The sequence below is a fragment of the Acromyrmex echinatior genome, chromosome 1, assembly GCF_024713525.1.
Source record: "Acromyrmex echinatior isolate Ae372 chromosome 1, ASM2471352v2, whole genome shotgun sequence".
Lineage (NCBI taxonomy): Eukaryota > Metazoa > Arthropoda > Insecta > Hymenoptera > Formicidae > Acromyrmex > Acromyrmex echinatior.
The window spans coordinates 12,876,293-12,891,120 of record NC_141852.1 but is presented as its reverse complement, the minus strand read 5'-3'; the positions used below and the strand labels follow the sequence as shown (position 1 = coordinate 12,891,120).

At 35.4% G+C, this 14,828-nt stretch overlaps 2 protein-coding genes across 2 annotated transcripts in view; both read right to left on the bottom strand.

Moving 5' to 3' along the window:
• Positions 1–2,746: 2,746 nt before the first annotated feature.
• LOC147910982 (TWiK family of potassium channels protein 18) lies at positions 2,747–6,224 on the bottom strand. Its single transcript, XM_087414207.1, has 5 exons — positions 5,970–6,224; positions 5,182–5,524; positions 4,577–4,974; positions 3,308–3,755; positions 2,747–2,880 (listed from the first exon to the last, which is right to left on the bottom strand). The coding sequence occupies exons 1-5, from the start codon at positions 6,222–6,224 to the stop codon at positions 2,762–2,764; spliced, it is 1,563 nt and encodes a 520-aa protein (XP_087270333.1). The 3' UTR covers positions 2,747–2,761.
• Positions 6,225–6,251: 27 nt separating this feature from the next.
• The window catches only part of LOC105146875 (TWiK family of potassium channels protein 18), a 35,786-nt gene continuing 27,209 nt past the window's right edge, over positions 6,252–14,828 (bottom strand). The window contains exon 8 of the mRNA XM_011057483.2: positions 6,252–6,389. The gene's annotated coding sequence lies outside the window, so the exon portion shown is untranslated. The remainder of the gene's footprint in view (positions 6,390–14,828) is intronic.

The following is a 14,828-nucleotide window of genomic DNA, read 5'->3' as shown; positions in this document are numbered from 1 at the left end:
CTCTACTAGTTTGTATATAGAGTTAATATAATTGTTAATATAATTATAGATATTTGGGTATTTATGTATTTCTGGCTGATGAGTATTAAATATAGTCGAAATGTACTGTTGAAACTTATCGTCGGAAAATTATAATTTGTGATTAATAAATATTATTTAGTACACCTAACTATAGCTCGTTTAATGTATTGACCTGGTTTTTATTATTTATTAACTTGTTGTAAATTATACGAGCAAAAAGAATTGATATTATTAATATTGTAATATTACTGTTATGTGTATTTCAATATTTATTGGTCGTACTAAAAATTTACATATACAATTTACATTTGTAATGTGAATTATATATTTTCAACATTGATAGTGTCTATTAGAACACAGTACAAGATATTAAGTACAAAATACTTTTTAAGAAATTAAGAATAAATTATAAAATAAGAAAATAATAAGGAACTGAAGTAAAAAATAACGGTAAAAGTAATGGCTAAATTCGTTACTGTAAAAATGTAACAACGTTACTGTTACAGATAGAAAAAAGTAACGATCGTTACTGAAAAAAGTAACGAAAACGGTAACGGCGCGTTACTTCTCAACTTTAAATATTTATATATGTTTATACATATTTATACATATTCATGCATAAAAACTTTTTTACCGGGCTGTGTGGAACAAAATATCAACCACACCTAAACGCGCGAACTTTAAACGGATTCGCTAACTTTAAATAATTATAAATTATTATAATTTAAAAAGTATATAGTCTTGACACTTTGGTGTAAGAATTTTAAAATAATCTCAGGAATCTATTCTTTAACATTGTTACAGTCTTTACTGAATATTCTATATAACTTAATTAGTATAGTTATAATAATAATGTGATAGGATAATTGTATGTTGTATAGGTTAGAATTATTCAATATATTTTTTGAATATATATGTATATATAATATATATACAAACTATTCGTGTAATATTCGGAATACATAGTTGGACTTATCGGACATAAAATTCGAATACTCGATAGAGATAACCTACGCTGCGCGTAAGTAATTTGACAACGATAATGGATAATATACAGTCGACATTTGGCTGACGAAAAGCTTCCACTGTCAATTATAACATCTTTGTTTTTCTTCTATCTTTTTGAATTATGACGGGTATTTGTCTTTTTATTCTTCGCTTTCATATGTAGTTCCTGTGCATAGCATCGCAAATTAAAATATAAAACTAAATGACATATATAGTTTCTTAAAAAATTGTTGAATATAAAAATAATTCTGTAATCATTACAAATCGTCTGTAATCAAATGAACGTTTCAACGATGTCTAAAAGATATTCGAGATATATTTGAAGATTTGGAATATTTATCAGATCTTTAAGCGTCTTTTAAATATTGTCTTGAATGTTATTCATTTAATCTTGTCTCATGTGGTGACAAGAAAAAAATCTTTACAGTGCCGAAAACTCATAATAAATGATTTTCAATAAAAGTTTTATCTACGAACAAAATATTTCTTAATGTCGCAGTCCTTTTTCAGAGTTTTTATAAATTGTTAATAGTTTTCACATCCTCCGCCATATTTGATATTTAGAGTACTTTTATATGCTTATAGTAGCCATGTCATCGCGTTGTACAGATATGCAGTTTTCTGTAAAGGTTGTCGATCTGTCTTTTCGTTTCTCTTTGCCTGTTTCGTATTCTGTTTTATAATTAGAATTCACATAAATTGTGAATAGGTTCTTGTATTTTATTTAGCATTTATGTTTCACGACGCATAATTGGATATGATTTTGTTCTTAATTCTTAATATCTCATCTAATGTTTTTCAATTATGTATTCGGAATACGTTCAATTCTTTTTTCTTCTTTTAACAAAAACGTCAAAAAATCTCGGTAATCATCGGATTAACAACTCGTTGTCGATATTTCTCAATCGTTTATCGTCCAATCACATTCATTAATTTTTTTCATAAAAATAATTCCCGTATCTATTTAATTTTTTATCGTTTTCAAATGGCAATATCCATCGACATTTCGATGATTTGTCATTGTCCGTCTCTTCATATTCGAAGTGTGGAAATTCCGAGGTTTTCCTATCCACAGCAGCAAGCACTTTAGCATCTGTGAAATCTGCGGCACAGGTCACATAAAGACGTTATCTAGGGTGGGTAGGTTCTTTCTAGTGGGTGTCGAGGTAACGCCGCAACTGACTCCCTCGTCTTCAAACGTAACCATTTTCTCACGACTTCTGGTAGCGATGTTGCAACCACCACCACTACCACTATCTAGTAATCGCACCTGGTTAGTGGTGGTGATCACTGCGGTGGCAACCGGAGGTGCGATCGTCGAGGAAGGCCTAAGAACCGACGCGGGAGGTGGCGGCGGTACTGCCATGTCCGTTACGGCAGCTGCGAGATTGAACTCGCTGACGCTGCGCGGAACAAAATATTCAAAGTGCAAAGAACTCTCCTGCTGCCGGTGTGAATAATGATGTGGCAACTGTTGTTGTTGATGTTGCTGTTGCTGATGAAGATGATGATGTTGCGTCGGCGACAAACAGCTCCTTCTTAACGGCTGGCCCCGCTGGAACTGTTGAATGCTGGCACCTGAAGATGACGAGTTGCTCGCTGTCCTGCCGGCAGCATCCAGCGGCAACGTCTTCTTGCGTGGCAGCGAATGATGGCCTGGCGACAACTTTATGGCAGTGTTCGAGGGATGGGCCAGGAGCTTGCCGTCGCCGGGGCTCCTGGCCTGATGCTGTCAGGAACCGGCCGGCACCATTGACATGGCGATCGCCTCCTCTTCTTGTTCGGACAATCGCGAATCGCTGGTGCCGCCTCCATCATCGAGATCGGCCTTGAGACCGGAAGTGGCGCCTGCTGCAAAGAAAAAGAGAGGGACCACGCGTGACTCGTGACTGCCACTCGTCTCGGCGGTTGTACAACCGCGCTGTTCTTTTCGATCGTATTTTCCGGAAATTCTCAGTTTCTTCGGTCGCGATTGGCATTGGTAATGACGACAACTTTTATTACGTAAAACAACGGGGCACTCGCAAGATAAAACCGTTCCGCAACGTAGCGATTACGTTTGATTGATGCATATTATTATATCCGGTTTGGTATCGAACTAATTAATATTATTACAGGTTTTTTTTTTTGGTGTGTATATGCTGCTGCTGCAGTTTTTGAACGCGACAAATGCGTGACGGTCGATAAAATAATCAACGATTCACGATGCTCTCTCTTTCTATCTCTCGTGGAAGACTTTCATCGTTGATTCCCCACCGAATGCCTTCATCAGGGATACCTGTACCACCGATAGGTCCGACCACCACGCCCGACGACATGCCGCAGGTTCTACCGAAGACCCTGACCACGCGTACCACCTCCTCCTGGACGAGGTTGAAGCACATGGCGATCAGGCCCATTCCAGCGAGGATGTAGAGCGCGCATGCACACAGGCTGAACTCCTCCAAGGTGGTTGAGGGTGCGTTACGTCCCACCGGCATCAGGTCTCCAAAACCGATCGTACCGAGGCTGGTGAAGCAGAAGTACCCGCCTTCCAACAAGCTCCAGCCTTCCAGACGATTGAACATGATCGCGCCTCCGCATATATACACTAGCATTATCGCCAGGCACAAGCTGATCGGTATCCTGACGGGATTGGTCTCTAGCATGTACGCTGGTGATGAAGTCGATGATAAGGACAGCGAACACGGATGAAAGTGTCGCTTGCCGTTACCCGTTGTCACATCCTGAGTCACAGGCGAAAAAGAATTCATATGAAAACTATAAAATGTGTGATCAAATTGTTCCTTGAAAAAGAAAAGATTTTCTATGTTAAATTAAAATAGATCCCAATATAATAATTATTAGAATTATATATTTATATATATATATCATTTTTTTCTCTTTATGATTTTATTACATGTACCCAGATAATCAAATCTGTCAAAAACAAATTTTGTTATAAAGCTGTGTTACCAAATTAATAATACAGATAAGGAACAAAATCTACTAACGTAACACATGATAAATTGTTGGCAAAAATTAAGCAAGGCTTGCAACAATCTGACAGCAAATTGATAACAAAAGTCGATGAAGTCAGCCGACAATTTGCTGTCAGATGCAAACTTTGCTCGGCTTTTGTTGTCAATTTGCTACCATATTGTTGCATATGCTTGATTTTTGCCAACAATTTACGATAACTTTGAGTACAATAAAATTTGTATTAAATTTGATATTTTTTTGTTATCAAAATTAATTGTAGCAAAAATCTGACAAAATTTGTTTTCGACAGATTTGACTGGAATATCATATTATAGTAATAAAAAAATATAGTACAAAATATTAGAAATCACTTCCGAGATCTCAGACAGAGAAAGAATTAATAAATCACATTTGAACAATTCGATCACATGACCAACACAATAATTGGTCAATTTTTTCCATCCAAAATCTTACAACCAGATTGATTTTTAATATTATAAACACAAGGCTTTTTAGAAAACATTCTCAGTAAAAAATGATGATATAATCTTTTCGATTTATCGTAATAATATCATCATAACATTACCTGGAGCGCGGCTGTCGAACTGGTGGTAGCGTGCAAGAGACCCTCGCTACCGCAGTCGAGCAAGATTGCGCTGCCAGTACCGCGAATACCCAAATCGTCGCAGGAACTTTCCCTGCTTGCCGAATAGTAGTTGCCGCCTCCCTTGGTCTCCACGTGATTGTCGTAGCGATACGCCTTGGTCATTATACCACCGACTGGCGGTGGCGGTGGCGGTGGTTGCTGTTTTCGTGTACAGTTACGTGGCTGCCGACATATGCGTCCATAGAGACGACGGAAGCTTCGGGCGAGCACATCGCCTACTGTGCTTAGATAAACCAGCATCAGCGGAATTCCCGCTAAGGCGTAAACTATAGTGATCAACCGGCCCCAAACTGTGCGTGGTGCTACGCTACCATATCCTGAAACCGAAACGATCGTTTCCATATATTTCGATATCTATCATGTGACGAAAATAAACGCTCGAATTTCGGCCACAAGCTAATAATACTTGACAATTGTATAAGTCTCAGTTTATATTGAGTGCGAGATGACGGGTATGATTTGACAAATAATGTAGGTCGAGATGACCGTTTTGAACGCGGTCATTTGGACGAATTTGGACAAACCTATGGTAGTAATTAACGTCAGAGAATACAGCAAGCTACTGCTGAAAGTCCATCGTCGACCGTGTAGTCGTCTATCTGCCTGATGCTCTCGGGACCGCGGAGGCACCTGCTCGTAAGAAGTGCGCTTAAGACCGCGGGCCAGATTCTCTTGGAACTCGAGAACTTCTCGGGCAGCTAGACGAGTCCAATTTTCTTTGTAGAGAACGTTTAGATCCTCGGTGATGCTCCATAGTTTTTCGACCGTGCGTGCTCTTAATTCCGTGGCAACGGAGTCGTTCTCCAGATTAGGCAGCACGTAGGAAGCCCCATCGGATTTTGAGGGTGGAATCTCAGTAAGCGAATCCTATAGGAGAAATATATAGTATAAATTATTCTCATCGAAATATTTGAGCGATGATCATATCGACGGCACGTTGCGGAGATTTCGGTTGGTCAAATTTTTTTTCAAATAATTGTAAGTGTTTTGGATATTGATTAACAATCATTGAACACGAAAATATTACATTTTTGTGTGCATATATGTCTAATCTCTGTCATGAAAGTCAAATCTCTAATCAGAGTTAATGTTAACAATAAATTTTATTACGTAAATTAATTAACTCAATTAATTTTATTTGGTAAATTTAATTTCATTTTATAAATTTTGTCTTTATTTCACATTTATTTCACATTTATGCAGAAACAAATTAAATGCGAAATCGTCGAACGAATTATATTATCTCGAGTTTCGGCGTCGAATGACAAATCGGGAGGAAATGGTTTAATTGTCGTCGGCTCCGATCCCTCACCGATTTAAGGTCTCCCTCGAGGGCCATAAAGGCGAATGCGCCGAGGAGGGTGTAGCCGAGGACGAGCACACACACGCCAAGACTCGCTAGCAGTCCCGGAGTCTTCGTGGAGGTAGAGGTGCTGCAGCTGCAGCAGCAGCAGAGCAGCTCCGCGCCTCGCACCGATCCGCTCGCACTATTATTGTTGTTGCTGTTGCCACTTCTACCCGGACAACATCTCGGCGCTCTTTGATAATAGTCACCGGTGTTCTGCATCGTTTTGCCCTCTTATTAAATCGTCGCCACCGCCACCACCGCAGCTGCAGGTGCAGCGACCGATGACGCCGCAGCTGCAGCCGCAAGCGGTAACGTTCTAACGTCTTTCTATCGTCGTCGTACTACGATCATCGCTGTTGCCATCCACCTAGTACGCTGTTTGACCTGCATCACAGTCATAATAATACATGATTATGTATATTTTTAACCGGGATTTAGAGCAGATTGTTGCAAATAATTTCTAAATGAACGCGCGTTGTTTCTGATACTTTTCGTTCTTTTGTGTTAATTATATCTTTTGTCCCATGGAAGATAACTTGTATCGTTATCATTTTAAGAAAATAAAAGAAAATCAATGAGAAGAGAAGAAAAGCAAGATGTTCAAACGTGTTCGCGAAATAATAGTTATATAATACGAACGATGTCAATGCTATATTTTACTACTTGCTGATCATCCTCGTTTCAATCTGATAGAATTTCTGACTTTCATATGAAGTAGGAGTTTAAAGTAGCAATATCATTAGATGCATCGGCAATATGCGTCTATCGTCAATACATCTAATTATATATATCATCATTAATAATCCAAAATAAGGAGTTCAAAAGGAACTATTTGTCACTGTGCATAATATGCGTCAGTGATGCACAATGACAAATAGTTCTTCCTGATCAATAGATCTGTTCTTTTTCCACCTCGCAAGTTCTGAACTGGTGTACACTGGTGCAATAAATAAAGAGAGACAGATATAGTTTGTTTCACTCTACTTACTGCATTAGTTCAGAATCAGTTCAGAATTCTTTGAAAAAGAACAGACCTCTTATATTGGCTGGTTAATGACCTTCATAGTAGCACAGTAGCTCCTTCATTTCGTGTTCATGCGAAACAAAGGCTTTTGTAAATTGAGCGATTAACTCATCGTCGTCTATATAAATATTTTTACGGAAAATACGGTAGATTTATTATTCCTATTATTATTATTGCTATTACTATTTCTAGCGTGACTGTAAATAATATAAATATAGAGGACTATTTATAAACGTCATAAAATATGTATTATATGGGATATTGTATCATCAGACATGAGACTTATCTACAAGAATCCATTCTGTGACTAATTGTAAAATCAATTTTACTTTAACAAAAAAAGAAACTGACGCCACCTTTTTTGGACAACTTTTCTTTATTTTTAATATATTAATATAATTATTTTTAAATATATTAATAAATATTTCTTCGAGTACAAAATTAAATTTTAAAATAAGATATTATCAGAGAAAAGTCTATTTGTATGGAATTAATTAAGAGCACGGTCTCATGATCTATTTTTGTTCCGATATAGCTTAGTTTACAAAACGACTTTTATTCCGGTGACACGAGATCCGATGGCGCGTACCCCGTTCCGTCAGTCAGTCTCATACATCTGATAAAGCAATCGTCACCGACGTAAAGTCGGAACACGTGCAGAAATAGCCAGCCACACGATCGACCCTTGGTATACATTCACTGCTCGCGTTCGCTCGTTACAGAAACGCGTACATCAGATGCACGATGTATAATAGGCTCACTTGCGCGACTCGACGCGCCGGAATGGTGGAAAACGGAGAAACAGCGGCAGAAACGGAGACAGAGACGGAACACGAATTCACTATCCTAGACCGCGATAGGAATGTCTGTAAAGGACTGAGAATCTGGGAGAGAAAGAGCAGAAAGAGAATGAATGCATTTCAGAGAGAGAGAGAGAGAGAGAGAGAGAGAGAGGAGGAGGGGAGGATAGACAGAAAGAGAGATAAGGGTCAAAATGGAGAGAACGCGTGTGTAGATCATCGAGAAAAGCACGAGTTTCGAGTGAATATACATTAGAACGTTAGCTTTTCAAGATCAGTAAAAAGCATCAATGATGCTTCGTCTGAAGAAGATGTCTCGTCTTCGCATGTAAGGCGAGGCAGACATCATCGCGCAATTGAATAAATAGATATGGCAAATTATTCGAAAACTATTCGATGAGAAATGGAACAATTATTCTAAAGATAAATTGTGATGTTTGATAATTAGTACTTAGCCGAAAAATATTAATTTTTATTTTACAAAATAAAAAAAAGGATAAAAAGTTAATATAGAGAGAAAAAAGTTAGGATATAGAGTAATTATAGAAAGAGAGAGAGAGAGAGAGAGAGAGAGAAAGAGAGAGAAAGAGGAAAGAATGAGAGAGTAAGAGATCTGTCTGAGAGAGAATAGAAGAGAGATGTATAAATAGAATGTGTGCAAGAAGAGTAAAGAGTGAAGCACATGGAACGCGTATGCGTATGACACCGTTAACAAATGATGTGTGCGTATGCATATATACGTATACAGTGGTTCCACGTGTAATTGTGCACGCGCGAGATCCGCGACCGTCCTAGTTGAGGCATTGTATCACGGCTACCAGCGATAAGGCATGAAATTAAATTCGACGGAATGTGGGTCGTCGTGCCGTACGGCTCCTTTCGCCACCCTCTACGTCACGTCCTGTTTAACGACAACGTCGAAGAGATACGTTGGTACCCGCCTACCTATATGAATATATATACATATATATACATATAAGAATGTATACCAGATAAGTATTGTAACAATCGCTAAAAGAACATTTTTCAAATTGTCTCATTTATATGTTGATGCTGCAAAGTATCTTATAAAGCAAATAGTTTTTCATCCATGAATTTTTTGATTAATTTGGAGTATTCATTTTTATTTTTCATCAATGAATATATGAGATTGATGTAGAATTGACGATTTAGTAAAATCATCAAATCACGACGTATTCTATTACATGTTATTCTATGACATGTCGCTTTATTGTACGATATCCAAAACAATTTTTCTATTTCATTTCGCATAAATTGATAAAATATCTGAATTGCTATTTTTAACGTTTTTTTTTTTTTTTTTTTTTTTTTTAGAACCATTTAACGCGTTTTCGAGGCACATGAATGATCGTAATCGCTATGAAAACGCCGGAAGCATATTTCCAAAAAAAAAAGCTAGAACACGCTGCTCCAGATATCTCGATGAGAGATAATTTCGTATGATGTACTCTCAAATAGAAAACAAATAACTTTGAAAATACATGTATTGTATAAATAGTATGTCAAAATCTAAAATAAATTTTCTCTTTTAATTAATAATTTTCCAACTTTTTTAATTGCAGATATACAAATACAGCATCTTACTCTTTACTTAACTTTAAGTAAAGTTTTATTTTAATGAAATTTTTAGTATTGACATTTAAGAATGTCATAAAAAAACATGACATTTTCTATGATCGTATCTTTGTTGAGAAAAAATTAATTTCGATATTGATATAAGAAGACAGAGGGAATACCGATTATAAAATTAAGATCAGAAATTTTGGAACACGCGTGATGCGTAAACTATCTTTTATAGTTTGCACTCTGTACGTGCCAAATGCTCATTACATTAGGCACCGTGCCATAGGCATCAGTTGGCATTAGTCGACCATAAGCATTTGTTCAATTGAAACATATGCGTGAGCAAACATCAAATAATTGCACTATCAGCTATTGTAACATCGTCATAATGGACATGACCGAGTATGAAAATAGATTCGTTCTGTATCTACATAAAATAATTAAATGTGGCAAGATTAAATTGTATTTTAACTAGAAATGATGGATTAATTTAAGTTCATAATTAAAACAGATTTTCCTACGGTGAATATTAATCCAAAAATATTCTCTAATGTAGGACACGAAATAATTTCAAAAGAAAGAGGATTGAACTTGATCTCTGGATTGTCTGATTTTTACGGGTTAAGTTAAATCCTCTCAGTAATACTCTTGATAATAATGATCCAATATTCTCAATATAAAAATAAAATCTTTTTTGTTTCCACTTTTGTTTTAATAAGAAAGCAATAATAGAGAGAAATCATTGGTTTAATTTATATATGCTACTTAGTTCCCTTTAATATCACCTTTAACATCCTTTAACGATTAAATATATACCATTTATATATTTGACCGCATATTACTTGCATGTTAACTTTTAAATTAAATGTACATAATGCTTTTAGTCTTTCATTCTTATTATACGAACTTAAAGATGTAATTGTAAATTTGGATCAATTTTAAACTTTAATTGAATGTCAAACACATTTTAATTTAAATTTAAGTACATGCTCCATTTGTATTTCGTTATATACAACAAGCTTGAAAATATAATCAAATAAAAATAACCTTTAATATTTCAGACTGCATGCTGCTTGTGTGTTAAAATATCGAATAGAACATCCTGTATTATATTTTATGTATAAAGCCTCGTGACTTTGACGTATAGTCCAAGTTAGCCCTAGGCGGAATGCATTAATCTGTCTACATAGCTAGGTAGCGATTCGGGTCTGTCAAAAGTCAAGGCGTGCCTACTACGTGGATTAGACGGGATAAATGATTTTCCAATATCGATACGGTTTCTAGCAAAGCTTCCCATTTCGCTAGACAAACTATATTAGCGCAACGTCTGTAGAGAGAGAGAGAGAGAGAGAGAGAGAGAGAGAGAGAGAGAGAGAGAGAGAGAGAGAGAGAGAGAGAGAAAGCTTATTAGTCATTAGATCTTTAATCTTAATAATTACCGATTTTTAGGATTGTTGTTTTATTGAAGCGAATAATAGTTGCAATTAATATATTTGGATAGAAAATTTAATTTATTATAAACCATAAATTCTTTATGGTTTATAATACTTAGTGACTTAAATTTCAATAATAGATTGAGACAAATTTAGAAATAATTTTTTTTTAAATTAAATAAAATTAAAAATTTTGTTTTTAACTTTTTTGTATATTTGATGTTAGATATTTTTTGATAATTATCTTGATTTTATAATTATTAATAATTATTTAATTTTAATTATAATTTAATATTCTTCCTGCTTTTATATATGTGTGTGTGTGTGTATATCAATTAGAATTTTCAAATTTTAGATTTTCAAAGATTAGAATTTCAAAGAAATCTTAATATTGAATTTTTTTTAACAACTATGTGTTTTCTTAACAAACACCAACTGATTCATCTCATTATTTTGTATGTGCATGTGCATATATGTATGCATACTAGAAAAATTTGCATGGGAGGATTATTTCTTTATCTGTATTACACAATGGTACTATATACGATTCCATGATACGATGATGCGAACCATGCACTTATCGTCATATCTTTACAAGCTCAAAGAGATCGCAGCCACTGTCAGACATAAGATATTTCCACTGACAGTTTCCGAGGGAGTAATATACGCATCTCAACTCTGCAGTTACATTGTCACAATAATCGATTGGCATGCGAAAGGAATTCCGGGCGTTTAATTGGAATTTGTGTGCGAAGCGTATAGTACAATATATCTCATCGTCTACTACAGCCATACTTAGGGAAACGATAGCATCACATATACATATATGATACACTGCTTGCTTGTATCATTCTCCAGCAACTCTAATCTAATATCTAATTTAAAGCCCAATTAATAATTAAGTATGGATAATATATATAACTCTACCATTATATTACACATTACATGTATACATTACATGATGATTACGACTACGATGAAAATTAATATAATTACTAATTATTAAAAAAATAGCTTTTCTTTGTATTGTCTTGGATTTTTAATAATTAAAAATTTGTGTTAAATTAAGCTTTATACAAAATCAAGTATATAAATCAAAATAAATCAAAAAATATCAAAATCAATTTTTGTATTTAATTATAACTTTATAAATTAATCAATTATTAATAAGGACAAAAACAATTGTGTTTCATATTAAACGATTTTATCATTAAATTAAAAATTAAAAATTAAAATTGATACTCTCAAATAGAAACAGAAGACATCAATGACATATAAATAGAAAAAAAAATATAATATAATCTTTTCATACTTAAAATAGTTAACTTGCTTAGTTTAATATCTTTCTCCCTTTGATTCACGATTAAATTCTACTAGAAGTAAATTAGAAAAAGTGCTTTCAAAGCAACATTAACAGTAGTAGTATTTGAGATAAGAAAGGGAACTATATTATAGCCATCAAGTAGATATCGATGCAATATATAATAAGGAAGGAATTCCATTCCATAAGTAGCGAGCCACGCTTAATTGGAATTTATGCTTGTAGTGGCCACCCTCTAGACGAACACATTGAATAATATGGTAGTTGATAGGAAACGCGGTAGCATCGTGTAACGAGTTAGCACAAGTAAAAGAGAGATGACGAGACATGAAGAGAGAGAAAGAAGCGAGAGAGAGAAAGAGAGAAAAGGAAAAAGGAAGAGAGTAAGAGTGAGAAAATGTCGAGAAGGTACCTTCTCGTGGCCCTGGCGGCTCGCAATCGATAGCCGAGCAGCAGTTGAACGCGTAGAGGTCGGTGCGAGGGTCGATGACGAAGAGAAGAGAGAGAGAGAGAGAGAGAGAGAGAGAGAGAGAGAGAGAGAGAGAGAGAGAGAGAGATCTGCTGAACCGAATCTCCCTCCCTCTGATCGTTTCAACCGAGACTACCTTGTTAAATAGGTGCATGTCTGCAGCTATAGAGACGCATAAAACCTATTTGAACTGAACTGAGATCTGTCAGGTTTAACCGTGACTTTTCACCTCTTTTAAATTAACTCTCAACTTTCTCAGCTTTTCTTTAATAAGTACCGATTTTAAAATGCAATTTGAACTAATAACGTTACGTACAATTAAATTTTCTAGAAATATTCATTAACACAATTGAATCATCTCTTAACGTAAATGAACAAAGGAATAAATAGTTAAGTGTACAAAAAATACGGAGGATTTTCAAAATCGATATTTCTATTTAATTATCGATCTGAAGATTCAATTAAAGCGATCAAATAAGAATGTAATAATGTTTGTTATCAAGTGCAGTTAATGATGTAATTAAAATGAATCGTTAAAGTAGAATCGATGAAGAAAGACAAGAGTTAATGCTTAATTCAGAAGGAGTTTTTAACATTGGTGCAACCGAGAATCCATGGACCCCCACAAACTCCGGGATCAGCGGACCCCCGCAAGCCACAGGATTCGCGAGCTTCTGCAAATCCCCTGGTACGTGGCAAATATTTATGAATTTTTTGTTGCAATATTGCAGATCTATACCTATGTATATTTTTCTTTTTTTCTATGTAAGTGTTCACAATGGAAAATTTATACTTTCAAACTTTTCAAACTCAATTAATATTTTTATAATAGACCCTTAGAAAAATTTTGATCAATTTTTTTTAAAGAAAATTATTTTTGGAGGTCATTGTTGGGTATATTACAATTTTTTAAAAAAGTTTAAGACAGTTTTCTAAATAAAACTATGTTTAATTCTCGCATTTTTCGCATGATAGTTAAAATCGTAATCTCGTTGATTCTCCTCCTCTTTCGAGATTTTTCTTGTCATCGAGATTCTGATTTATCTTGCTGATTCAGCTCCGCGATTTGCAGTGAATAACAGAGGTGCTAGCCTGAATGAAAAATAAGAGGGAAAAAACGACGATTTTAATTCAAATTTCTCTCGAAATTTCGTTTTCGGACTAGATTATAAATGGACAAAAGTAAATATTTATTTTCCAAAAATTACAATTCTAGAAAAAATAATAATGTAAATAAAAGAGAATAAAAAACTCTTAATCGACATGTGACATATATATAGCTGCATTACATAATCAAGTTTTAATTTAGAATTTAGGTGAACTGTACATCACACGTGCATCGTCAAAATAGCGACACAATAATAACCATGGTATAAGTATTAGGTGTTGGAATTAATTCGTAGCGTTTTACAAGTGATGGGAAGTACTTTCATTAATGTATTTTTTAATGCTCATGTGAAATATTATAAATAACATTCTTTCATTAAAAAACGCTACGAATTAATTCCAACACCTAATATCTTTATCCTCTTGAATTTTAAAATTTAAATATATTTCTTTAAACAATGCGAGAAATGTATGCTCTACTGGAATACATCCATGAATGAGCTTTTTTCCCAATGATTTCCGTCGAGAGCGACAATAAACTATTCGTCGTAGGAAATGAAACGCGACTTCCGGAAAAATCGCATGCGCGATGTAGTAAGTACATCAGAGGGATCGCGCTATCCACGCGTTTTTGCAATTAATTCGCACAGGGAGCGGTTTTCAATCGAAAAGTTTATTTAACCGACTTGCACGCTCCGCGCTGTGGAATTAACGGGATCAACACTCGTGACGTTCGTCACGAAACGAGAAGGGAAGAGAGAGAGAGAGAGAGAGAGAGAGAGGGGGGGGGGAGAGAGAAGGAGAGAGAGAGTGTTTCAAGTTTGACAATGTTAATTAAAACGCATATACCGGCCACGCGCGATAGCTGGTTCGCGACGATGTATCATGTTTCATCGGACGGAGCTGTTGTTTGTACTCTCGATGTCCCTTTAACTAACAGGGCAACCGTTGAAAGAAAGGGGATGAAATTTGAAACAATGCATGGGCAAACGTACGATCGAACGAACAGTTTGGCATCGATTTATTTTCAAGCGGTCGCACGCTCACAAGTGACTTTCGCTTTTTCACGAAATTCGATATCCGGA

What these genes read in the sequence shown, in the direction of transcription:
- LOC147910982 (XM_087414207.1), bottom strand. Translation starts at nt 6,224, where the DNA reads ATGCAGAACACCGGTGACTATTATCAAAGAGCGCCGAGATGTTGTCCG. An exon ending in TCGAGGGAGACCTTAAATCG is followed by an intron (nt 5,525 to 5,969) that starts GTGAGGGATCGG and finishes TTTCTCCTATAG; the next exon opens with GATTCGCTTACTGAGATTCC. An exon ending in CGGACCTATCGGTGGTACAG is followed by an intron (nt 2,881 to 3,307) that starts GTATCCCTGATG and finishes TTTTCTTTGCAG; the next exon opens with CAGGCGCCACTTCCGGTCTC.